This window comes from Meleagris gallopavo, chromosome 1 (assembly GCF_000146605.3).
Source record: "Meleagris gallopavo isolate NT-WF06-2002-E0010 breed Aviagen turkey brand Nicholas breeding stock chromosome 1, Turkey_5.1, whole genome shotgun sequence".
NCBI lineage: Eukaryota > Metazoa > Chordata > Aves > Galliformes > Phasianidae > Meleagris > Meleagris gallopavo.
In genome coordinates, this window is record NC_015011.2 from 1,169,016 (window position 1) to 1,195,648 (window position 26,633).

General features: G+C 46.9%; 1 protein-coding gene across 2 annotated transcripts in view; it reads right to left on the reverse strand.

Annotated features, from left to right (window-relative positions):
* The window catches only part of TASOR2 (transcription activation suppressor family member 2), a 33,932-nt gene extending 9,575 nt beyond the window's left edge, over nt 1-24,357 (reverse strand). Inside the window, exons 1-16 of one of the 2 annotated variants that reach the window (XM_019613851.2) lie at nt 23,990-24,357; nt 17,368-17,513; nt 15,992-16,087; nt 14,512-14,584; nt 13,658-13,749; nt 12,739-12,876; nt 12,518-12,642; nt 12,399-12,418; nt 12,199-12,298; nt 11,343-11,443; nt 10,234-10,337; nt 7,701-7,773; nt 7,514-7,588; nt 2,496-3,272; nt 2,095-2,331; nt 121-1,021 (exon numbers count right to left, since the gene is read on the reverse strand). In XM_019613851.2, coding sequence (XP_019469396.1) covers nt 121-1,021; nt 2,095-2,331; nt 2,496-3,272; nt 7,514-7,588; nt 7,701-7,773; nt 10,234-10,337; nt 11,343-11,443; nt 12,199-12,298; nt 12,399-12,418; nt 12,518-12,642; nt 12,739-12,876; nt 13,658-13,749; nt 14,512-14,584; nt 15,992-16,087; nt 17,368-17,513; nt 23,990-24,032 — 3,101 coding nt within the window. In that variant the 5' untranslated portion in view covers nt 24,033-24,357. The remainder of the gene's footprint in view (nt 1-120; nt 1,022-2,094; nt 2,332-2,495; nt 3,273-7,513; nt 7,589-7,700; nt 7,774-10,233; nt 10,338-11,342; nt 11,444-12,198; nt 12,299-12,398; nt 12,419-12,517; nt 12,643-12,738; nt 12,877-13,657; nt 13,750-14,511; nt 14,585-15,991; nt 16,088-17,367; nt 17,514-23,989) is intronic. The other variant, XM_031552621.1, reaches the window with a different exon arrangement.
* Nucleotides 24,358-26,633: the final 2,276 nt, after the last annotated feature.

Here is a 26,633-nt window from a genome sequence, read left to right on the forward strand (position 1 = left end):
CAGCATGGTGAAAAGGGCAATCATCATACAAATTAAAGCAAAAAAGAAAAGCATAGAAAACCCTAGAAAATGCTCTAGCAGGAGATGTCCCCTGCAGATGGCCTTCCAGGCTTGACTTACCCATGCAAGGCACGGATGACTGTTTTCTCCAGGGCATCATTGGTGTACCTGCTGTCCAAATGGAAGAGATACTCCTCCTCCCATTGGCACGTCACCTTCATGGACTCGCCACAGTGGTTGACCGTGTGGGATTTGGCAAAGTCCTCTTTTAGCCTTGGAGGCTGCAGGCTGCTCCTGCGCCTTGCCATCGTGGCCTCAAAGGGGATCTGTGGGCAGGTGCTGTTTTGGTGACGGAAGGGCAGGACTTTCCCAACCAGAGGTGCTGCTCGGGAGCTCCTGGTCCCATTTCTGGAGGGCACTGACCCAGGGTAGGGGACACCTCTGTGTTTCTTTGAGTGCTCAGGCATCAGCGAGGCATAGGAGTGCTCGGAGGAGATGAAGGAGTGTTTGTTCACCTCGGTGGCCTCCTGTGTTGTCTCCCTTGGAGGCAGCAGACATGTTTGTTGACTGTTCTTGCTGTTAAGCCCAAGGCTTTTCTCTCCAGGAATAGGGGTTGAGTCTTTTAATTCTGTTTTTCCAACAGGGGGAAGCTTCTGGTTTGGAGATGCTTTACTAGACGAGACAGCTGCCTTTGCAAGCTTGTCTACCCTGTGGTATTCGTGGTCGGAAGCACTGCGTGAGGACTTGGGCTTACGATGACTCTGCTGCTCCTTGGCAGAGTCAGTGGATGAGCTGCAGGACAAAGAGATCATCCTGCTGTCCATGGAGTTAAAGGGAGGAATACAGGAACCCAGAGCCAGGTCTGCCAGCAAGTTCAAGGCATGGGACTCGTAGTCACTGCCCTTCATATCGAAAGCGTGGCCAGAGATGCTGCTGGGATAAATCTCACCCATCTGGCTGTCTGCTGCGTGGCTTTGGGAAGAAACTTCGCTTGGGAGGATGGAGAATGGATCCTTCCACTCTGCATTAAAAGAAAAATAAAGAGAGTAAGTGGAGGTCACAGAGAGGGGGTTCAAAATGAATAGCATTTAGACAGATGCTGTGGCATCCAGCACCTCTCCAGTATCTCCGCATTAAGGACCTGTTTGTCAGGAAAAGGATGCTTCTCCAACACGAGCTTTGCACGTTCATAAAAACCCCAAAACCTCCGTGGTATGAAGGCGATGGGTGCTGCAGAAGGATCCAGAGTTTGGATCCTGACTTCAGGAAGTGGGTGATTCTCAGAAATCAATGGCATGGGATGCAGAGATAAGAATTGTGCTAGAGTTTTATGAGTTATGTTTCATACCCTTGGGAAATGCACAGTGGGACACATCAATTGAGTGTTTTCCACTGCTAAACACTCTTATTTTGCATTTTTGGCAGATTCTGGTGTTCAGCTTTTATGAGTTACATACAGTGATGTGGGTAGACTCCTCTGAATGAACCAAACTCAACAGCAGGACCCAGCCTACACACTGCCCACGCCAGAGAACTGGCTAGAACTGCTCCAGGAACCTCCACGTGACAGCAGAACTAATGAAAACTGCCACGTATCAGGAAGTCTGACAGCATGTGGCAATAACAGACTGAGAAAATTGGATAAACTGAGCCAAAGTGGTAAAACCAGTCTTGAAAGCCTCCACGAAGAGGGAAAATAAAGACCAGAGACAAATCTGAAAAGACATCAAAGTGTGAGTGTGAGAAAACATGAGAAATTAGCAGAAAGTGTCTCTCCTGTTCCATCATTTATTTTGGCAGCCCAATATTGGTTCTCAGTTTAAAAGCAGACTCCCAGCCAGCACCTGCAGACGTTGCACTCTGGGACTATCCAAGCTGCCTCCTAAATCTACTGCAGTCTGTCTGCACAGGGTTTAACAGCCCCACTCTGGTTTTGCAGTGTAACAGACCTGACTCCAATCCAGACCTTAAGCATCAAAAGGCCTTTTGGCAGCTGCTGAATGTGCTGTTACCACTACTTGGTCGTGACCTGACAGTGATGTTGGATGGCTCTGTTTTTAAGGTAAATATTTCCATTAGGAGCAGCATTCTTACCGCTTTCTGCTGGCTTTTTGGTGTGAGGTTTTGATGGCCTGCTAGCCACGCTTTTTGTCACCTGACTCTTCACTGGCTTCGCAGTGCTTTCAGTAACAGGAGCCTTTTTCACATCCGAATTCTTCAGCATCTTTGGCCTCTTTGTTTCTGAGCCAGAACTGCTGGGAGCTGAGGTTCTCTTCTGGATAGGTTCAGACTGTGTTTTGTGCACAAATTCTGCAGACAGCACCTCTGCACCTGGGACAAGGAAAAGGAAGGGCATGCAAGGACTTATTCCAGATCCATCAGCTCTGAACACCCGGGAGGAACACGAGGAGACATGGCTCCTAATAAAGCCATCTATCCAAGCTGGATACCCCGGAGAAGCAGAAGGAAGTCAGCCCCAATTATTTAGCACTTACCTCTTTTCCTTCTTTGAGGAAACTGTAAATGGGCTAATTTAAGCATGGGCTCATTGGAGTTGGCTGTAAGCCCTGTTTTTTTAGGAAAAGAGAACGTGATGTTGACTTTCTTCTTGGTCGCTTTCCTTTTCCTACTGCTATCCCCCACAGGATGTATTTGCATCTTGAGGGGTGACCATTTCTTCCTGGAGCTTGTCACAGCAGTTCCGCTGGATTTCCTCTTGTTCTGCTTCTCCCACAGCTTGCTAGATGCACTCACATCTTTTGTGGGCCCTTTGCTCTGGTCCAGCCCCAGAGCAGCCTTTGGGTTTCCACCTTTTACATCAGGAGGGGTAGGGTCTGGTGGTACAGCTAAAGAGAAGTCCACTTTATGAGCAGTCTCTGAGTTGCTGCAAAGAGACTGAGCAGCACCAGCCAAGCATCCTAAGGCAGCTGACATTTCCAGAGTGTAGCTGCTGGGATTGGAGAAGTAATGCTGCAGCTGGGAGAAAGACTGCTTGGAATGTCCTCTGCAGGATTTAATACCTTCATCCTTGGCTGGTGACAGGCAAGAAGAACAGGGAGCTTCAGTGTTTTGGCTGGAGGCTTGCTGTGTATTTTCTTCAAGCTTTGCATATTCCTGGAAGTGCTGTTTGATGCACACATTGGTACCAGGTGCATCCCCCCACGAAGAATTAGTGGCTTTCTGCAAGGCATAGCGAAGTCCAGGCAAAACAGAGGCTATTTTCAAAGAGATGTCACTAGCTTTCCTTTCACATTTTGGATTATGTCCTTCAACTGAAAAAAAAAAAAGAATTTTACTTATGTTAATAAAGGATTACGTTCCCCAAATCATTTTACTATTACATGATAAGAGAACATGAAAGGCATGAGCAAGTCCCCAAAGCCAAACCACAAAAAGCTTGCCAGGGAGCAATGTCCTGTTTCAGTGGGTGCTTTGCAAGGTACAAAAGAATGGCATATAGGAAACCAAAAGTGGATAAACCAAGGATGAAAGACCCCTGGTGTATCCACGAGCTCCCTTCTGCAGGGTCACACACAGCAATCTTGTCCCCTTGCTCCAGCAATTTTTGGGAAGTCTTAACATTTAGGACACTCAGACCTCTGAAAATAATGAAAACTCTCCTTGCCCCCCCCCCCCCCAGGTGCCTCTGTATAAGGTCTTGGATGTGGGTGATAACAGGCTACTCAATCTAGACATGCTAACAAAACCAAACCAGGAAAAGCCTTCCTCCAACACCAAGACTACTTCGTTGAATGAGATGAGTATTTGGTTGTAGATGATTCCTCCCTACAGAGAACTGAACTCTCTTCACAGAGAAGTCTGCTGTCTGCATGGGGCTCGGGTGAGGGATGTTACTAGGAAACTACCCAGGCTGGAGCAGCTGTCAGACCACAATTCCTTACTGCTTTTCCACATAGGGAGAGATGAAGCACCTAAATGTGGGTCAAGGGCCATCAAAAGGAGCTTCAAGGCCTCAGGATGATGGCTAAAGGAATCGAATGCACAGATCATCTATTCTTCTCTGCCTCCTGTAGTGGGGAGGGACACAGAAACAAACCAAAGGATCTTAGCTTTAAGTAATTGGTTTTGTGACTGCAGCTGTTGCCAGAATTTTGGATTTTTTGACAATCAATTAGCCTATGTGGTACTGGGTTTGTGGGCATCAGATGGGGTTTGTCCTTCTCAAAGGGGGAGAAGGGTCCTTGGGGAAAAGCTGATGGGGCTCATCGGGAGGGCTTTAAACTTGGTTTGAAGGGAGACTGGGAGAATAGAGAGCCTTCCCATGGTAAGGTGTTTCCCCAGTCCTCATGGGCAAGGATGAGGAGCAGAGCTGGCACATCTTTATGGAGGCTTTCCATCTCCAAGTGTAGCAAGTCAGGAAAGGAAGGCAAGAGACCAGCGTGGCTGAACTGGTACCTGCTGGTCAAACTGAAGAGCAAGAAGAAAATGCACAGGCAGTGGGAACAGGGACAGGTACTGTGGGAATACTGTAAGGAAGCTGGTAGGCTGTGTAGGGATGGGGACAGGAAAGCCAAGGCCCAGCTTGAACTGAACTTGGCAAGGGATGCCAAGAACAAGAAAGGCTTCCACAGGTACCTCAAGCAGAAAAGGAAAGTCCAGGAGGGTGTACCCCCCCACTGAGGGATACAGGCAGATTGGTAACAACAGACAAGAAGGCTGAGGAACTCAACAACTTTTTTGCCTTGGTCTTCTCTGATAGCTGCTCTCCACACAGCCCTCAAACATTTGGTTTGGTAGGAAGGGATTAGGGAAGCAATGTCCCTCTCACTGTGAGCGAAGCTCAGGTTTGTGACCACCTGAGGAACATCCACAAGTCTATGGGTCCTGATGAGATGCATCCCAGAGTCCTGAGGGAATTGGCTGATGTGGTCATCAAGTCACTCTCTATGATATTTGGAAAGTTGTGGTAAGCAGGTGAAGAAGTCCCTGGTGACTGGGAAAAAGGCAACATCACACCCATTTTTAAAAAAGGTAAAAAGGATGACCCTGGGAGCTACCAACCTGTCAGCCTCACCTCTGTGCTGGGGAATATTATGGAGCAGATCCTCCTGGAAACTATGTTAAGGTACATGGAAAGCAGGGACAGACTCTTTAGGAAGGTTCTGCGGTGACAGAACAAGGGGAAATGGTTTCAAGCTCAAAAAGAGTAGATTTGGGTTAGATACAAGGAAAAAATTGTTTACAGTGAGGGTGGTGAGGCACTGGCATAGCTTGTTCAGAGATGTAGTGGATGCCCCATCCCTGAAGACTTCCAAGGCCAGGCTGGATCAGGCCCTGGGCAATCTGACCTAGCTGTGGTGTCCCTGTGCACTGCAGGGAGTTGGACTACATGGCCTTCAGAGATCCCTTCCAACTCTAAGGATTCTATGATTCATCCACTGCAAGACTGCAGCCAGTCTGATACTTTGCAGGCTTGGTCCATCTGCATATTAAAATCCAACTCATGTTTCTTTTGGCTGCAGGGCCAAGCTGACAGCCCCAGCATCCTTCCCCATCATTTCCCCTCGCAGCAAGACTAAATCCAGGCACGCCTGGGGAAGGCAGGAACTTCTCTCACTCTCTGAGATGCATGGTTTTCTTCACCTATTGGCCTTGTGCTGCCTTGCACTGGCAATGCTGCTCCTTGTTATCAGCAAGCCCAGGCATCCCTATGAGCCTGGCTGGGGAACACAGCAGCACGTCTGCACAGTGAGTGTTATGCTGCCCTACATTCCTCCTGTCGGCTGTCTGGACAGGAAGAACACAGCTTCAGAGGCTGCTGGTTTTGAAATGGAAAACATTATTCATGCTTCAAGTTAGAGCTGAGCGATTTTAAACGTGTGCATGTGCTTCACTCCCTTTTCTCTTTGTCCCTGTCACCTTCAGCTGCCATTATTTTCTGTCTCCCAAACCTTCTTGTAACTTATCATCACAGAGAGGAGAAGCCATAAAGTAAAATCTCAGTCCCAGAGGACAGGCACAGCTGGCTGGAGTTATGCAGTTCATAGGGAGAAATGGGACAGCACGTGCAGGAGCCTTACTGGCACCAGAGGGAAAACATCTGGAAGCCATCAGCGTTCAGACCGTGTCACATAACAACATGGAGCATTTGCTCAACATTATTCCCTCCTCCTGCCTTTTCACTTCACTGTTTTCTGGCTGCCCATGCTTCCATCATCAGTCCTAAACGTCTGCTGCAACCCTCCTACCAACATTCTGTGCCATCTCTGCTTCAAGATGCTTCGTATGTCTGGTCCAGTCCCACCTCCTTCCACAAGAACCCTCTTCAAGACAAACATCTCCAGGCCTCATTCTTCCTTCTCTCAGCATTAAGTTCTTGCCAAAAATGAAACCTCTTTGCTCCAGAGAGTATTTTCTCCCTGTTATGGAGTTCAATATCTGAGTGGTCAGTTCTCTCCTCCAGCCTGATCTCCACATTTTCCCCCCTATCACCTCACCCAGCTTCAAGTTTTGTAGCAAAAACCTCCTGACCCTACTGCTGTCCTGGTTGAAAATCCAAACTACCATCTCTGGATGTGTGCATCTCTCTCTTACAGCCAGAAAAGTTGCCACACTAACACAATCACCAGCTACACCTGCTTAAAATCAGCACTCCTCATTGCCAAGTTACCATCATGTCTTCATCAGACTTGCAAGCCCGTTTCATATGCAGATCTTAAAAGTTTATAGTTGGAGGTTAGACAACTTTCAGGTGCCCATGCTCAAATGGGCAGGAAGGTCCTGTTGATTTTTCTGCTGATTTCATCTTCAGAGGTGATAGCAATGACCTGGCAATGCCAGTTGTCACACACATGCATAAACTACAATAGCAGTGTGTGCTGGCATGAAAGGTCTCTTGGCTCATCCCTAGGGTGACTGAACAAAAAGCAAGCCAGGATTTATGCAGAGTGAAAGGCCCCTGTTAATATCCTGCTTGGGGATCTGCATTTCCACGTAGTGCATTATAAAGCCAGTAAATACTGAGAGAACTTGAGATTGCCCCTGCCAGCAGAACCCATTTCACTTGATATATCATCAGAAAATGATACACTTATTTTTAAGGCAGGCTTTCTTCCTGCTGCTTATCAAATCACATTAGTTTTTTGCAGGGCCCGGCAAGTGCCATATGTTGTTTTACTCCCTGAGCAGAGCACCAGAGCACCTTTATGGATGTAAGTCAGACTCCCATGCACCACATAAGTCAGTGCAGAGAGCAGATGCTGCTGAAAACTGACTGAGAGGAAGAAAAGCAATTATTTTTCACACACATCAACTTGCTGTAATGGGACAAGGATGTGTGGTGAAGGATTGAAACATGAGGACCTGGTTTAGATAGCAGCGTAGCTAAGCAGATGGGATTCAGCTCTCCTCTTTTAACACCCTTTGCACTAAAGCTGTAGGTGCTGCTGAGCAGAGAAATCAGCTCTTCAAGAGGAATGTGTCTGTGAGGACCCTCTGGTGAGGATCCTGCACTCAAAATGTAGCATCTGAAACCAGCAATGGGAACTCCTACCTCTCAGACACATTGATCTGGATGAGGAGAACAGAAACAGGGCCAGGAGGCTGACAGGTTCCTTGGGGTCGAATCCTGTGAAATGAAGTGACAGGTTTTGGTTAGACTGAGGGCGTCCATTCTCTGTCTCCAAACCAGGGCAGGTCATTCAAGCCCAAGCATTGGTTTCTTTGTCTCCATGCATTACCATCATCTTGTGCCAATGCAGAGGACGTCAGGAGGATTAGAATTCCATGATCTTGTAAATATTTGATGATTGCCTGTAACAGACAAATACAGAGTTAGAACAACCTCTCCTTTTCCCTCCATGCGTACTTTAACTCACAACATGACTGTCAGCAAGCCCTGACTGCTGGTGAACATGTGCCAACACCACCAGCTCATTCCCTGCTGAGAACACTGCCATGCCACTTGAGTCACAGGGATCTGGAACCCAAAGTCTTCCATTTAAGGTTGTTATTCTTCTCAAAGTCCTTCCATCTGTTACTTAAAATGAGAAATACGCTTAGCCAAGCTGATTGCAATTAATAAACAAGGTCAATGGTTTTAGTCCCTTCACTTCAGAAGTTTCTGGGCGTCTGAACAGCACAAGGGGAGGGTTTTCCCAGAAGAGAAAGCAAAGTTGGACATGAGCATCAGACAGCACAACCCACAGTTCCAGTTAAAAGCTATAGCTCTGTCCAAGCAGCTTGCTTGTTAGCAGCATCAGTATAGGAAAAAAAAGCAAAGAAACAAAAAGAAAGAAAAGAAACAAAATTAATCTGCCTAGGAGACTGCTGTGACTGTCTCAGAAGTGGATGATTGTATGTCTGAAAAATACACATGTGCTTATGAAGGCTTTCCTCGTAGCTGGGTGTTGCCTCATGCCTCACTGCAGAGCTTGGTTTGGGCCGCCCTTTCTTCCACAGGGACACCCGTTTGGATCTCTTTTTTCTGTGCAGACACATCTTTTAAGGGAACTTACAGGAAATGAGTAACTCTACGGTTTCTAACGCTCTGCGAAACCTCACCGATCCCATTCAGTGCATTCAGACATAACAGAGGATTGGAACGATGCCCAGCCCTCACTCTTCCCCATAACAACCGAGCAACTTTGGAAATGCTGAACAATTTCAGTGTATTATTCACTATTCAGAACAGTAGCTCCTTGCTTCCATTGTCTCCAGCCAGCAGAGCAGAACAGATAAAAAAGCCAAGATGTCGGCTGGTTCAGTGAAACAGCTGTTGTTTCTCACCAATGGGGTGATTTGCACGTCATCTGCCACCTGACACGAAGCTGGGAGGTCACTCTGCACCTACAGGGGTAGGGTTGTCCTCAGGCAACCCCACTTCTTCCCAGCTACTCTTTCATTTTCACTTGCAAGCCAGGTATCACGACCATGGAAAGGGAAAAGAAACAGGGGGCATTTTTTTCATCTGGGCTTCCAGGAGCTGCTGTCAAAGTAGATTCACCCATGGCCTTCAACAGTATGTTGGGGAGGAAGAAGCAGACAAGAGTAGGTTGTGAATGTTTCCTCACTGAAATATGGGAGGTGGTTTAATCCAGTTTGACAGGGATGTGAAGGTGGGGAAGCTTTAGGGAAATGTTCCTGTTGGCTTTCAATGCCAAAGTCCTTATGGCCACAACTGAACCATCTCTCATCTCCCCTGACTCCTTTAAAGCTCAGCTTTGTGAGGTTTGGCAGGATGCACTCTTTAACCTTAAGTGATTGCAGATATAATGAATCAGAGCAAATGGTCATTAGAGAACTCAGTAAGAAAGGCACTTTGGTCTCCGTGCAGATTAAAATCTCTCTCATTGGCGAGAATACGAGAAGAAAACAGGAACAGCATAGACAAACAGCAAATAAACTTCAGTGCAAACGGGTCTGTGCCACAACTAGAAGTTCTCCTGATAGAATCACAGAATATGATAAGTTGGAGGGACCCACAAGGATCACAGGATCCAACTGGGGTCAACCAAAAATCAGATCATAAAGGAATCATAGATATTGCACAGTTCAGGGCTTCCAGCACGTGAAGGGACGTTAACATTGTCTATTCCATCCTCTCTTTTTTCTTCTCATGTTGCCACCAATAAGAGGCACAATTTGCCTCTTACCAGTATTTTATGGAGTTTGAGCACTTATACCAATGGGAGCACAGCCAGCTGTGTGTTTGTAGCTGTGAATTTACAACCCTGAATCTACAGGAGGTGTCAGATGTGACAAAGCAACCAGAAGCAGCAAAGCCAACCCAACCCCACAGCCCAGCAGATGTAACTGCTGTGCACCTCAGGGTTTTGACTCTTGAAGTCAAAAAGGAGATGTGAAGATCACACTGGGAACAGAAAGACCTCAGTGTGCTGGAAAATTCTTATCAGATAACACCTAACTTAGCAATGATGGAGGGGAAATATCTGTTAAAGCAAAGATGAATCTCAGTATCTTCAGAAGCCCATGAAGTTTCAGCAGTGTACCTGTACTGAAGTTGAACAGGGATTGTTTTTTCTGCCATGGGGGATAAAGGCAGGCATGTAACAGCTTGTGTCTTTTGTTCTGTGATTATCATTCTAGCAGTGTGGGACTGAGCTTCTGCTTTCCAGTAAGATTCCCTTGCAGTATGGTACTTGCAATGCACAGACAACTCAATAAAATAATCTCATCTGACACAAACACAGCCAAAGAAGGGGTCAGCTGATATATATAAGCTTCCCTCCCCAAACGTTTTACAATACTTACCAAGTCCTTTTTCTTTAGATTTTCTAACAGCTGATCCATTTTATGTTGATCCTTATTGGATATTTCCACTTCATACAGACTGAAGTAAACGCCCTGAAAGCAAACTGCAGATAAAAGAGAGAGAACTTGATACAAGAGGCATTACTGCAGCATCAACTCAAAACAAAACAGTGCTCCCATAGCAGGAGGATGGATGTGAAATCGATGGCAGTACTGGTTTGAGGGGATTGTTTTTCTTCAAATGCTGTGATCAAGATTTCCTAAGCTGGTCTATACAGTTATGTTATAGTGAGTTTCCTCCTCTGCTCATGCTTCAGAGGAGATGTTTCCTGTCTTATCTGTGTAGCTAACAAAAACAGTTTAACTGATGCTGCTGTGTGCTTCAATATATACAGGAAGCCTTTTGGAGGTAAAGATCTCATTCTAAAGCGCTGCTGCAGTTTATCCTTATTCTGTCTGCACTCTCATCCCAAGGGGAGTTTAACAAAAGCAAGTTCTCAGTCTCACCCTACTCCTCTATGAATCTCATAGCAAAATTCTTCAGTTCAAATGGGTGTTTCCTCTAATTCATCAACCAATTGTAAGAATGTAGCTCCACAGCACCTTAATCAAGCATTGCTGTGGCCTCCCTTCCTTGTGGCCTCCCCTCCTTCTGCTTCCTCCCATGTCCTGGCACTGCCCCCTGTCTAGATCTGCACTGTAAGCTGAATGCTAGACCTCAAAGGAGCCTCATCAGTTTCATGATCAGGCTCACAGAGGTGATACACTCATTGGAGGAAGCACTGCAGCAGCCTACGTTTATTTTGGTGCAAGATTCCATGAAAATTCACATGGATATTCTGCAAATCATATCCAGAGCTCTCAGTGTGCAACCTGCAGTATCTGTGTCAGTAACTGTGTGTCTGCTGCAGTCACAGCCACTCACAGCCGATCAGGAGCTCAAAATCCCAGGGCTGAGATTTGCCAGGATCATCAAAACTTCAGCCCAAAAAGCAAACAGCACATGAATCATAAAGATGCAGGTACAGGCAACCTCTTTTTTGTGCCCTCCGCCAAGCAGAGCAAAGTGCTTGATTACAGACACCACACTGGCAGGTTTTTACACTCACCTTCATTCTCAACGTAGTTCCTTTTCCCAAATGCAGCTTCTGGAAGCTTTTTCTTCAAGTCAGACAAATCCATGACATGGTTAATGTCCAGGTTGTGAGGACTACAGAGAGAAAGGAGCAGAGAGTCAGAATACACACATAAAAGGCTCTCAGGATTAGTTACAACAAAAATCCCAGGTTGCCCCATTACTAAGAACCAGAGGAAGCAGCTCTGGAGAAGTTGGAGATGCAGCTCGCTTAGCATTTACCTGGTTGGAGGATCTTGCCTGAAAATCCTCCAAACACTGATGATTTTGTCACTGGCTGTTTCGAGTTGCTGACTGCTGATTAACCTCTGACTACTGAAGATTTTTAGTATTTCATTTTTTTGGAACGTTAGTTGCCTCAATACTTGGTTTATTTGCCAATCTGTAAACATAAGTGGCTGACTATATCTGCACTGTCAGAAAGTCCATTTCTCACAAGGCAAAAAAGTCCCACACAGGAATTGTTCTTTTAGAATAAACATCTCAAAACGGTCTACATAGCAAAACACTGACAAAATATAACTGTTTCCAGCTGTAGTACAGGGCCTGATCTTGTGTCCTCCTCCATCTGCTACTGTGACACAGTTGGCTGCCCAACAGCCCTTCCTGACACTGAGAACTCCCTCTATATATATGGTGGGTGGGTATGGCTGCAAGAAGCTGCTGCTCAACAAAGGGATAGAGCAGGAGACACAAAATTGGCTTTTGCTGGCACATGGATGCTGGAAGTCAACCTCTCTGCTAAGAACCCAAAGGTGATCCCAAAATCATCAGCAAAAGTGGCTGCAATGCTGCACACTCTGCAGAAAGAAGAGGAAATGACAACTTACAGCTGTGCTGGAATCGTGGAGCTGTACGGGGTCCTTAGGGCAATGTTGCACAAAAGCTGGCCCTGGATGGAGAGCTGCCCCCTCCATGGGCAGTACAGTCCTAAAGGCAGAAGGGAGAATGTCTTAAGGAAAGGAAGAAAGGAGAGCAAACAGAATGGTTCATTCATTAAAATAAAACAACAATGATCAGATGCTCTTACCTTTGTGGTTAGGTTCAGGTCTAGAGAAAAGGGAGAAAAAGAGGAGTAGTTAGCAACAAGGATGGGAAAACAGCCCACAAAAACAATGCAGTACTTCAGAATAACAGCAAGCTGCTTACAGGCTCTCTCTAGCCAAGATGGGCATTTCCTTTGGCTCCCTGTACTGGCAGGCAATGACTATGTATGGGCAGATCTGCCTGGGGCGCTCCGCAGTGCTGCCATCGGACACTTCGTACACATAGTACTGGGGTGAGAAGGGAAAGAGAAGAAAATAAATGTTAAGGAATGAGCAAGGCACCTCAGCCAGCACTGCTTTTCCCTGCTGCCTCAAACCTCGTACCTGGTTCTGCTCAAAGGCTTGGCAGGGGCTGCTCTTTGATGACATGATGCTCCTGCTCATGGCAACGTGACAATCATAGCCAGGAGATGGGCAGGTGTAGCTGGTTGTGTAATTCTCAGATACCACCTTGACCTTTCCCTGTGTGAAAAAAAGTAAACAAACCACTGACAAATAAAAATCCGTGTAAGTGTTTGCAGAAATATGTTTTAAAAGATCCCCAAATCCTCCTTTTTTCCACAAAGAAAACTGCTACTGGCAGCCAGATGCTCCCTACTGTGAGGGGTTTGAAAGCATTTGAATCTTCCCAAGTAGGAGGACTCCTCTGAGCTTGTCATGGCAGAGGAACAAGTGCTAAGGAGAGACAACAGGAATAACATGTTGTCATTGCAGGAGCTCAAGAGAAAAGGAGAGAGGGGCCGTACCCCAGTCCCATGGAAGAAGACAAAGGAGCTATGATCTGAACCACCCTAAGAGGTGTTCAAGGCCAGATTGGACGGGGGCCTGGGCAGCCTGGTCTAGTATTAAATGGGGAGGTTGGTGGCCCTGCCTGTGGCAGGGGGGTTGGAGATTCCTGATCCTTGAGGTCCCTTCCAACCCTGGCCATTCTGTGATTCTGTGATTCTGAGGCTTCTGCCTTGAACCCGAAAATACATAGCAGTCCAGGGAAAGAAGTGAAAAAACACTATTGGGAATTTGGAAGGTCCTCTGCATCCCTGCAAACCACTAGCCAAAAACAGTCTGATACCTTGCTTTCTTATCTGACACATCCCATGGTCAAAAATCTCCAACAACTCTAAACAGAGCTGATTTTACACCCTGCCTCATCACACTTATAAGCATCAATGCATCCTTAAAAACTGCCTGCATTGTACAGTGATTTCCAAAAACTATTCCACTTCAAAGGAGACGTGCATTTTACCTTAATTAGCTTACAAATGACAATAAAGCCTGATTTTCCATGATACCAAGGTCTCGGATGAAGGCAGTCTGCATACCTGGAAATATAAACTCCTGCAAAGACAAAGCAATGCAAGATTACAAGAATGGTCTGTTTTTCCTTCAACACACGACAGTGCATGAAAATGGACTAAGCAAGGATTTGTCTCTTCCAGGAGAGTGTGACAAAGATCTCCACAAAGAGACATGCTGTAATATTCATCTCAGTCAATCAGGACTAAGATACATGCACAGGTAAATAACCACTTCCAGTCTTGCTTGGTTTGGCACTTACTGCTATGGACAATTCCAAAATTAGGTGCCTTGGCCTGCAAAGATTTCCAGGACAAGCACTGGGAGACATTCTGCTCCTGGCAGAAGGATTTCTTTGAGTAATGTCTCCTGCACTGTGTGCCTTGAGACCTCAGCCTTTGGGCAAGGAACAGGCACAGGCTGTAAAGGGCTTTGGCACAACACAACCTGCTCTAGTTATTAACAGAACTGTTGGCAAAAAGCTCAGCAAGTGGACTTTGTAGAGCAGATGGAGGGTTGCCAAAAAGTCACATTGGTGGATATGAGTGTTTATTAGCAAAGGGGAAAAAGTCTGAATTGCAGAGGAGAGATAATATATTTTCTGGGGTATATCCCATCCTCATCTTGTTGAAGGAGTAAAAGGAAGACCCTGCTGCTTCTTTGATCCAAACAAGTGTAATTTACCTGGTAAGAAACAAGCAGTTTCCACTGAGTAAATAGAAAGGCAACACCAAGGGTTTATCTGAGCTTGTGCTTTTAAATGAGGCAGTGCTCCCAGAGCAGTGAGCTAAATGGAAATCTTACCTTTTGCTGGGTCACCAAGCATAGAAATGGAACTGCTGTTCACACGGAGGCCAGTCTGACACACCTCTTTTGCCTTCAAAAGAAGAAACAGCCTGTTTTGCTGTCTGTTTTCAAAGGTAAAGGACACAGCAACCAAATCTGTAGTGCAACAGCCAGCAGAATACTTGCAGTGGGCAAACATTTATGTGCTGAATTTCAATTAGAGATCAGTGCAGACCCAAAACACCTGCAGCACGAGCATGACTAAACTAGCTGAAATCAACAAGAAGAAAATGTGTTGTTTTGGGTGCTAAACAATGAGTTGTACTTCTCAAGGATTGCTGCTCCATGGAAACAGAAGGATTTTCTACATTTATAGGGCAGAGAAAATTCTTTAAAAAGCGTGGAAGAATTTCAACACCTCCAGAAACCAATGCAAGCATTTCAAAGTCCAGCCTTATCTGCACAGGAAATTTGTTGAAAGATAACTTCAACGGGCTGGCATGAATGCAAACAACACCTTTCACTCCATGCTCACACCTGCTGGAGCACAATTACTTCCTTGGGAGTGTCTCAACAGTACTGATTTCATTCATTTTCAAAGTGGATTCATCAAAGCATGCGAAGACCAAACATACACCAACCAAAGAGTGACAGTGCATTTGAACTCTTTATGGGTGAGAAATTAAACAAATCTTAAATTGTACTTGTATATGGCACTTGGGGACATGCTTCAGAGGGCAGGTTGGTGACGTGGTGATGCTTAGACTAGATGATCTTAATGGTCTTTCCCAACCTTAATGATTCTAGGATTCTCTATGAGACAATGCTCACTCCCAAACTTAGACTGAACGTGGTTTATTTTGATGCAGTTTGATCCAAATCAAACTAAACTGCATTCAGGCTACTCTCATTCTGACAGAATTATCACTACAGGGATTTACCATGGTGTCATTAAAGCATGTTACAAATAAATTCTCCCTGGACTCCCTGAGCATCCTTGTGTAGGCAAACTCTTCACACAAAAATCAAACACATCCTCTTGAAAAAACAGGCAGGAAAAATATTTCCCAGAAATGGTCAGGCTTTCTCTCTACGCAGATAGCAAAACAACCAAGGGAATTTGCTCAAAACCACCTGGTAAATCCTGTCTTCAGTCTTCCAGTCTCTTCTAATTGTATGTGAAGGGTTTTATTTGCCTGTACTTGAATGTAAATCCACTGGAACAAAGGCAGATTCCTTACAGTTCTCTACAGAGGGCAAAGGAGATCTCAGACAGTAGCCAACTGGAGAGACCCAAATTAGGATCCATCTCTAGAACGTCCCAAGAGCTACTTTCAGAATCTGCTTTGGACCACTTATGCAGCAGTGACTGCACTGATAAGTGGGGTACAAAGAGCTAGGACCTTCTGTCAACAGAGCTGCTGGGCTCTGCTGGGAAGAAGCACACGTGTCAGCACTTGGCATCAACCTCCTAAGCTGAATAAACATTTGAGGTTACCTCTTCTTCGTTGTCAAACAGGAGAAATGCAAAGGTCTCCTCAAGCTCCTCTTGGCTGTATCCAGCTGCTTCCTTTGCTTGGACAAAAGCTTTGAGCTGCAGAAGACACAAGGACACTTTGTTCTAGTCCATTTGCACCAGAACCAACAACTGAGCAGTATAGGAAACATGAGCACAGCATGTTCCACATACTTCCCTCCAGCTGTGGTCACTTCAGCTGGGTGATGCTTGTCCAGCTCATGCACCCATTCCCACCATAAGTGCCCCAAACCATACAGTTGGGAATATCCAGCATTATTCCACTGTGCTCCTTTCACCACATTTTGTCAGGCTACTGGAGAGCTTTTTCCCTGAGCAACAAGTGGGCTTGTCAAGCTTCACATTTAGTGGCCAGCTGTGGCCATCAGATGACAAACCATCTCAGCTATGGAACAGATACCAACACAAGAGGGGGTGCTTGGAGAAAACTTTCTCTACTGACCTAGGAAGCCAAAACTATTTGATTAGAGGGCAAATGTATCATGAAATTACAGCTCAGAGGGTTTGGCTCCAGCCAGATTATGTCACCTCTATTTCTTTTGTCTAACAAAGCAGCATGTGTTCCCAGTGCTAACAGCAGAGAACTGCAACCATGCTGCGTTTGCACTGTAATAAAAGAAGACATGGAAGGATAAGATTTTTGTAATGGTGTTCTAAGATAAGAAAACAATGGTTTCATCAGTGCTTTGGTTTATTTTGTCTTTAGAACTCACAAGAAAACCATCAAATGACTTAATTCCTGCCCTCCTTGTGTTTTATCCAGCTCTGTAGTGACTTTCCTAGATGGTCCTTCATGGAGCTAGGAGTTGGACTCAATGACCATTGAGTCCCTTCCAACTCAGGATATTCAAAGGCCTCCAAGCTCTATTTAATTCATGACAACAAACAGACCAGCCAGCTCCAGCTTTCAAAGGAGACAGCCTATTCCATGCCATGAAAACTACAGGAAGGCATTTAAAAGTGATTTCATAAATGCTGGAAAAAGGGAAACTTGGGGTTAAACCTAGTGCTTGCTTAGGCATAATGGCAGAAATACCACTGTGGGCATCTGCCTTGCTGTGAATCAGCAGAAGTATGCATGATATGCAAAGCCATTAAAACTCTCCTTCGAAGCATCAAACCAGCATTTCAACCTGTGCCTGAAGCCCTGCTCCAGGAGTCCTGCTGAATACTTGGCAATGCTGGATGAATTGACCTTTTGTTCCTAATCAGAATGGGAAGGAAGAAGAAGAAAGCAAAGGCTCTCTAGTTGGGAGCTGCAAATGGGGCTCTACAATGTATGAAACACTGCCCTTTTCTGAGCTTCCAGCAACACCCTGCTCTCCCAACAGCCTTACCTCATTCAGAAAAACATCATTTTCCACCAGGATTGCTTGGCTGTACCAAAAACCATCCTGAGATGTAGAGTCCAAGTAGGAATTCTGCAGCACCGAAACCGCTGTCTGCAAAAGGGAACTTGACTCTCTGAACTCTGGATATAAACCTGGTGAAAGAATCATAGGATTATTATCTTTGGAAAAGACCTCTAAGATCATCATAAGAAATAAAGCCAAAAGCAAGTGCCATGTTCCCAGATCAGCACAGGGCCTCAGCAGAGCTGGGTGGCAGAGTGACTCATTTAACAAGCCCACATCTCCACGGGGCTGATCTATCAGCTCTGCAGCACCCAAGGGGACTTTTTTAGCAGTTTCCCTCCAGGCACACAGCACTTTGTCTGAAAGCTAACTGCCCTCAGCCAGGAGGAATAGGAGCTCCCAGTTTGCCATCAAACCCTTCAAATCCTTCTTTTGCAACAGGAAAAAAAAGTAAAATTTTTCACAACTGCCAGAAGCAAAACCTGATGGTAAATTAACTTTATGATCTCTGAGCAAGTCAGAGTTTTCTCTTCTGCTAAGAAGTTACTGAGGTTTCCTGGACTGTGGTCAGATCAGCTTTTCAGGGCTGTCAGTTTAACCCTAAAAGCTTTCAGGTCTTAAAGAACATGGTTCTCTCACTTCAAAGCCTCAATTGGTAGTTCTCCCAAAGCCCACATTCTCTCCAAACATCTCCTAAGGAAAGAAGAACTCCAATAGTACACTTCCCAAGAGCATCCCACCAACAGGAGATCCACATCCCAATCAACAAATCAAATGCAGACGTGTAGACAAATGAAAGCACTGCAGTTTTTACACTCTTGCAGCTGTTCAAATCCAAATGTTAAATAAAACAGCCATGCAGAAATACAGGAAATCCTGGGCTTGGTCTCTATTGCACATTTAGAAAGCTTTATTACTGGTGATGATTCATGATCTACGGGATTTCAAACCTCAAGCTGATTTTGCAACGCAGACGTATCAAAAAGGTTTATTTCTTACAAGCCCATGAACTTTAAACATAAAAAGCAATCACCTATGAGGAAAGAAATGTGGAAACTCCAAACCTGATGTAAAGAGCAAGTTTTGCATGCTGGTTCCCCTTTAAGAAGAACTCCACAGCCATTTTTGTAAGATAAGTTCTCATTTTAGCTTCTGCAGCGGAAAGGCCCCTGTTGCTTTGGCAATAAGATGGCATCAGCTGTTGCCCTGAAATCTCCTTGGGGTTTGATTCCTATTTTTTAAAGGGTACATTTTGATCTGCTTCTTCATTTCCTCCTAACTCAGGGGGGAAAAAAAAAAGGCAGAAACAGTGCCTATGTGATAAATCTTGCTATTTCTCTCAGCCTTTGCTCACTTTTTCCTCACTTGCCTTTTGCTTTGCTCTGTCACCTTCTTGCATCTTCAAGGCAGCAGTCAGGGCAGTCAGGCTCCTCCACGTGATGCAGATCAGGGAGTTATGTCCCAGCTCTGCTCAAAAACTTGAACAGAACACAATGTCCCCTTCTGCTTCCTGCCCTGAGCACCACAATAACGCTCGTATCCAGAGCCACACAATATTCTGCTCCTCCTACTTTGCAGCTCTACATCACTGACAAGTTTGGGAGGTTCTAACTCAAACAATTGCTCCTTCTGTTCCTTTCCAGTTCAGCTGCAGAGTAAAAACGAAAGTCCCCAAAAAAGTTGCCTCAGTCATACATAAACAGGCAAGAAGGAACAGGCAGTGTGGCACTGAGTCCCACAGCTCACCTTGACCTCCGTGTCCCCTTTCAGATATAAAGAGGCTCCTTCAGTTCTGTGCTTACAGAAAGACCAGCAAAACCCTGGCTGCATCAAGTGCAGCCCTTGTGCTGAGGTTGGCAGGCACCGAGCAGGCTCTGAGGAGGGGAAAGTGAAAGTGCCTACACCAAAAGCAAAAGTGAAAGTGCTCGCTTTCCCTCGGAGCAGCTTGGATGTGCCACCATCATCCCTTGGTATCTTAAGGGGAAAGGGGATGATTTCTCACACAATCAGTGGGATGGATGGAGAATGGCTGGACAGACAAAGGATAGATGATGAAGATATTGGATAGATGTACAGATGGAGAAGCCCAGCATGGCTTGACACCAACAGAGTCTAAATGAACCTACACTGGATGTTATCCATGTCCAAAAAAGTCCTCAGGATAAAGTTTCACAGTCCTGGTGATTTCCAGCCCTGAGAGAGCAGTCACCTTTGCAGTTCATAACGCTCCCAGGAGTTGCAAGCTGCTGTTCCTCTTCCAGATTCTTTGCTGGATGTCAGTCAGCAGGGCCAGCTGAGGCCAAGCAGCTCAGCCTCTGCAATAGCAGGATCCTCTTTCTGCTCATCCAAATGACCTCTGGATGGCCTCACCGTGTGGAGACTTCCAAAGCCAGCCCAGGAGGAAAACCCACGCTTTTTGAACTACTTACCAGTACAGGCTTGTTCTAGACAACAAGGTTTGCTTTTCTTTTCTCTTTTCTTTAACCTTAATGTTTTAGTAGTGCTTGCTGCATGTATTTGAATGCTGTCAGATCTCCAAAATCCATGTGGTCAATGCAGGCTGAACACGGTCACACTGCTCACCTATGGGTGTGCATCCTGCTCCGCACAGCCCCTTCCCACAGCCCTTCTCCACCTCATCTCTTCCATTTTTGGGTTGTAGTGCCATCATTAGTGTGAGCTGTAACAGCAGGCCTTGCTGCCAGCATTGGTTCTGGCAACACATGCCATTTCACATCACTGGAAAGTCCATGTACTGCAAGATGAGACTCCTTAAGACCACCCTCCTCCTGCTGACATCCACTTGCTCTCTTCTTTTTCCATCTCCCACTCTCATTTTGCTGCTCACCTCCAGCACGTGGTAACTATTATGACAATTCCATGAACTGTCCCTTAAATTCTGCTCTAATTATAAAACACACATTATTACCTGCTTGATCAGCTCTTCACCTGCAAGCTTCTTTTAGCTACAGCCCATGCAGCCCAACTTTCATAATGAGCCTTGGTTCATCAGTGTTGCAGCACTACTGCACAGAAGCCTCTTTACTCATTCAGTGTAAGCCCAAAACAGAGCCAAATTAAGGCAGACTATTTGCAAACTGATCAACCAAAGCAGACCCCAGAGACTGCAATGTGGTCCCTGCTATGGAGGTGTCCTGTGTCCACGAGGACCAGGTCCAGGCATTGTGGGATGGTTAACGTGGCACTGAAGCAGGAAATGGTTTATTTGAGCCTCTCAGGGTTTTCTTGTGTTTTAATGTGTGCTTTTCAAAGCTTTTCAATCTCAAAGCGCAATCTACTACACCAGATAAGCACCTAGTTCCCACTGCTCCTGCTGCATCAGCCACATTTGCAGCTTTGCTGCTTCTTTTTCTTTCACTTTCTTGCTTTCTTCCTTCCTATTCCTCACACCCAAAGACAGTTACAACCTCACATTTCTAGGGTGGAAAGGTGGGGTTCCAATAACGTTCAGCATTTTCCAAAGGTCGCACCAGAAGATGCTACAAATGGGTTCTACAATCCCCTCAGATTTGTGGGAAAAAATGAATCTATTAAACACTAAGATACCAGTTCTTCCTCAGGAAGTCCTCAAGCCACAAACCTTCACAGGCAGCACAAGAATTTGGGAGAAAGAAGAGAAAGAAACCACCTCTCTGCATTGTATGCTGTATTCTCAGAAGAAGAGTGGCTGGCTTGCAAAGAAGAGCCTTCCAACTGTAGAGCTGTGCTATCTTTTGCAGTTTCCTGGTTTGATGTACCTAAAACACTCACAGTGGTTGCTGATAAGCTGGAAAAAAAAAAAAAACAACAAAAAACAGGTGCTGGGCTGTATTTAAAATTCCCTCTAGAAACACAGGGAAATGCAGTTATCCAGGTAGACAGTATTTACTTTTATCACCTTTGAGGAGTAAGATGATGCAGGACACCCTCTCAGAAGAGACACCACTCTGCCCAGAGGATCAACAACCTTACTGGAACTTGAATTTTTTTTTTTTTTACCCTGGAGGGTGACAAGGCCTTTGGATGGGTCACAGAGACATGGCAGTGCCCACTCCTGGATGGAGTTTCATGGCATTCCTTTTGCTCTCACTACAGAAGCTCTTCTTTGAGTGTTGACTTTCTTTCATTTTCTTGCCCTCCTTGACACAGAGACAGAGCTCTACTGCACATTCTCTGTGAACCCGTTGGCTATGGAAATTACCAAGACACACTTACAGTTTCCAGCAGAAACAGAAATGAAGCCCAACAATAATATCTACCCACACACATGCCAATTTTAGACAACCACGAGAACTATCAAATCGTAATCTCATCATCAGAAAGAAAAAAAGCCAAACAATGCCAAAAGAGCATTTACCAAAAAATAATAACTATTTCACTTTTCTGTCTCAAAGTGATTTTAACCAATATCCATGCTTCAGTCTGGTAGAGCTGTACAAGTCCCCATTCATCACAGAAGAGTTGGACTAAATGGCTTTCAAGGGTCCCTTCCAATTCAAATGATTCTATGATTTGTCCCAGTGCTCCTTCCCTTCACCTGCAGTTAAGCTATGAAGAAAATCACCAAATAACAGCAGAAGAGAAAATAAAAGAACCTAATTTTAATATAGACAAGTTCAACACTCTGGATTACCACACAACTCCTCAAAGATCTGTGCCAATGAAGCTTGAAATCTGGCATGATGGTGCTCCATCCCTTGGACCATTTTTGTTGCCCTCCTTTGGGTGTCCTCCACCGGATCCACATCTCTTTTCTACTGAGGGCTCCACACGAGGACACGGTACTCCAGGTGAGGCCTCACCCTGCTGACCACACTTCTTTTGATGCATCCCAGGATATGGTTAGCAGTGTGTAACACCAGTTTCAGAGCAAAGTAACACAATCCAGGGAATTCTGTCTATCCAGGTTTTCCTCCTATTGAGGAGTGCATACAGATGACAAGCCCAAGCTTCTGTGGGACAGTTTTGGGATGATCAGGAGGCAGAACTGTGCAAAACCGGTGCAGAAACACCTCTCTAATGTCAATTTTTCCATCTGTAATGCTGATTGATTCCCATCCTAACAGGGATCCAAAATGGGAACAAAGGGCTTCCAGCCTTCATCCTGCACATAAACTCTCTCAAGGAGAGACCACAAAGCAACAAAAACAAAAATAAAGACCACACCCTTCCCAATTTTATCTTTACCAGAACGCATAGAAAGTGGGGAGCCTGGAATGGCCAATGCATTCCCAAGGAAAATTAAAACAGTTTTGCTACAGTTTGGAAGACCTTGACATAGGGCTGAGGGGGTCCGAAGGCATCAGGGTAGGGCTGAGGGGTCTGAAGGAACTGGGATGGCTGTCTGCAGGGGTGAGAGATCTGAAAGCATTGGGGTGACTGTCTATACGACTGAGGGGGGTCCGAAGGGCATGGGGTAGCCGTCTGAAAGGGTGAGGGGGTCTGAAGGGCTTGCTTGAGGTAACTGTCTGTAGGGGTGAGGGGGACTGAAGGGCTTGAGATACCTGTCTGTAGAGGTGAGGGGGACTGAAGGCCTTGGGATGGCTGTCTGGAGCAGTGAAGGGGTCTGAAGGGCTTACGGTAGGGATTAGGGGGTCTGAAGGGCATGAGGTGGCTGTCTGTAAAGCTGAGGGAGTCTGAAAGCCTTGGGGTTGGGCTGAGGGGGTCTGAGGGGCTTAGGGTGGCTGTCTGTAGGGGTGAGGGGGTCTGAAGGGCTTGGGGTAGGGTTGAGGGGGTCTGAAGGGCTTGAGATGGCTGTCTATAGGGGTGAGGGGGTCTGAAGGGCTTGGGGTAGGGTCGAGGGGGTCTGAAGGGCTTGGGGTAGGGTCGAGGGGGTCTGAAGGGCTTGAGATGGCTGTCTATAGGGGTGAGGGGGTCTGAAGGCCTTGAGACGGCTGTCTGTAGAGTAGAGGGGGTCTGAAGGCCTTGAGACAGCTGTCTGTAGAGTAGAGGGGGTCTGAAGGCCTTGAGATGGCTGTCTGTAGAGTAGAGGGGGTCTGAAGGCCTTGAGATGACTCTCTGAAGAGGTGAAGGGGTCTGAAGGCCTTGGGCTGGCTATCTACAGGGCTAAGGGGGTCAGGAGGCCTTGGGGTAAGGCTGAGGGGGTCAGAAAGGCTTGGGGCGGCTGTCTGTAGAGGTGAGGGGGTCTAAAAGCCTTGCAGTGGCTGCCTGTAGGGGTGATGGGCCTGAAGGCCTTGGGATGGTTATCAGTAGGGGCGAGAGGGTCTGAAGGCCTTGGAGTAGGGTTGATAGGGTCTAAAGATCTTGAGGTGGTTTTCTGTAGAGGGGAGGGGGTCTGAAGGGCTTGGCTTAAGGCTGAGGGAATCTGAAGGGCATGGAGTGGTTGTCTGTAGATTCAAGGGAGTCTGAAGGCCTTGGAGCAGCTGCCTGTAGAGCTGAGGGGGCCTGAAGGCCTTGGGGTGGCTGCCTGTAGGGCCGAGGGCTGCTCCCATCCCTCATCGTAAGGGAAAAGGGAAACCTCTGAGGCGCAACCCGCTTCATAAGGGAGCACAGGGAGGTAAATCCACGCCCCAACTCCCCCCCCCAAAATCCCCAGCAGGAAAAGACAGATCCGGCTTCCCCGGTCCCCCGCCGCGTTGCTCACCCGCTCCCGGCCTTCGGGCCGCCTCGTCCCGCCGCTCTCCCATGCTCGGAGCTCTCCGTTCCGTTCCGTTCCGTCCCCTCACTCCATAACGCCCGCCCGGCCCTTCCCGCGCGGCTCCGCGGTCCCCGGGGCCGGGCGGGCTGAAAGGGGGGATCAGGAGAAACGTGGATGCATTGCGGGACCGCAGCACAACGCCAGCCCCCAGGAAGGGGAAGGCAACCCCCGGGGAGGGAAGGAGAGGGCGGGCCGAGGGCGGGCGGCGGAGGGGTGAAAAAAACAGAAAGTGAAAACTGAACCGGAAAGACAGCGCGGCCGCGCCCGCGGCTTTCCTCTTCCCGCGGGTCAGCGCGGCGCGGCGGCGTTCGTCTGCCGTCCCTCAGCCCCTTCTTCCCTCACAGATCGCAGCCCCCATTGCCATCCTTCGGCTCTTCCCTCAAAGGCCTCAGCTCACATTGCCGTCCTTCGGCCCTTCCCTCACAAATCTCAGCCCTATTCTGCACAGCCCCTTCCCGTAGTCTCTCTTCCCTTAGTCGCTATCGCCTTCCCTCAGCGCCTTCCTTCACAGATCTCAGTCGCCATTGCCTTCCCTCAGCCCCTTCCCTCACAGATCTCAGCCCTCAATCCGTTCCCTCAGCCCCTTCCCTCACAGGTCTCAATGGCCGTTGCTTTCTCTCAGCTCCTTCCTTCACAGATCCCAGCCCTCAATGCCATCCCTCAGCCCCTTTCCTCACAGATCTCAGTTCTCATTGCTGTCCCTAAGCCCTTTTTCTCAGCCCCCACTGCCTTCCCTCAGCCCCTTCCCTCACAGCTCTCAGCCCTATTCTCCACAGCGCCTTCCCTCAGCCCCTTCCCTCACACATCTCAGTTCTCATTGCTGTCCCTAAGCCCTTTTTCTCAGCCCCCACTGCCTTCCCTCAGCCCCTTCCCTCACAGCTCTCAGCCCTATTCTCCACAGCGCCTTCCCTCAGCCCCTTCCCTCACACATCTCAGCCCTCAATCCCTTCCCTCAGCCCCTTCCCTCACACATCTCAGCCCTATTCTCCACAGCCCCTTCCCTCACAAAGCTCAGTCCCCATTGCCTTCCCTCAGTCTCTTCCCTCAGCCCCCATTGCCATCTCTCAGACCCTTCCTTCACAGAGCTGTCGCCATTGCCTTCCCTCATCCCTTTCCCTCACAGATCTCAGCTCTCATTGCTGTCCCTCAGCCCCTTCCCTCACAGAGCTCAGCCCTATTCTCCGCAGCCCCTTCCTTCAGTCCCCATTACCTTCACTCAGTCTCTCTTCCTTCTGCCCCAATTGTCTTCCCTCAGCGACTTCCCTCACAGATCTCAGCCCTCAATCCCTTCTCTCAGCCCTTTCCCTTATGAAGCTCAGCCCCTACTGCAATCCATCAGCGCTTCCCTCACAGACCTCAGCTCTATTCTCCACAGCCCCTTCCCTCACAGATTTTTCTCTCATAGATTCTTCCTTCACAGGCTCCAGCCCCTTCCTTCAGCTTCTTCCCTCAGTCCCCTGATTTCTTCCCTCAGCTCTTGGCCCTTTCCCTCAGCTCTGTCCCTGATCCCCTCAGAGCAATTTTTTGGCTCTCCCCTCATCCCCATCCTTCAGCCCCCATTGCTTTCACTCACAGCTAAATCTACCCTCTAAATCTACCCTCTTCCAGTTTAAAACCATTTCCCTTTGTCATATCACTACCTGCCCTTATAAAAAGTCCCTCCCCAGCTTTCCTGGGGAAAAGCTATCAATCTTCACTCCATGGTGTTCTTAGGGAAGTGTCCTTGTACAGTGAGGGACATAAAGAGTGACTTGGTTGCCCTCTTTAAATAGGATTTTTTTCCAATATATTTTCAAGCATCTGGTCCCACGGGTTGTTAACCCCCCAGGAACTTTGTTCCTCTTGACAACATTGAAATGCAGAGCCTGGGGATGGTTCTGTCCCAAGGATAGGAGGAGCAAATGAGCATTTAAGGAGAAAAAGTAGATAAATAATTCAGATAAATGAGGAACAGGGTGATCTGGGCTCATCCAAACACTTTATGCAAAGCATATGTTGCTGAGGTGTCCATGCTTTGATTTAGCTGTGGTCAGGTGTATTTCTCTATGCTGGGTAGCTGTGATTCTATGAGTAGGCATGGTGATGATGTCCTGGCAGTTGGACTTGAATATTTGGAGGTCTTTTCCAACCTTAATGATTCCATGAGGCACTCTGGTAGTGATGGGTTGATGGTTGGACTTGATTGTGGAGATCTTTTCCAACCTTAATGTTTCTAAGGTTCTATGAAAAAAATAAAAAGACTAATGGGACGACAACGTTACAGCTCATTTGTAAGCCACTTCTTACTCAAGGCCTTGCCATAGGTCAGTGTCACACTGTTGAAGATCTCACCATCATCATCAACACCACCATCTCAACATCTCACAACCACAGCAGCAGTGTGCAAAGGGCTGTTAAGCAGTGAAGAACCCAAGAAATGGGGAAGAATAAGGGATTTTTTCCATTATCATGCAGTCAGCGATGGCAATCTCATGCTCCGACCATGTAGTTATGATCACTGATTTGCCAGTCCTCCTAGATCCTACTGAAATGTCAAAGACTGGAATTCTTGTTAGCGTTGCTGGTCCTGCTAGCTAAGCAGTAATTAAAA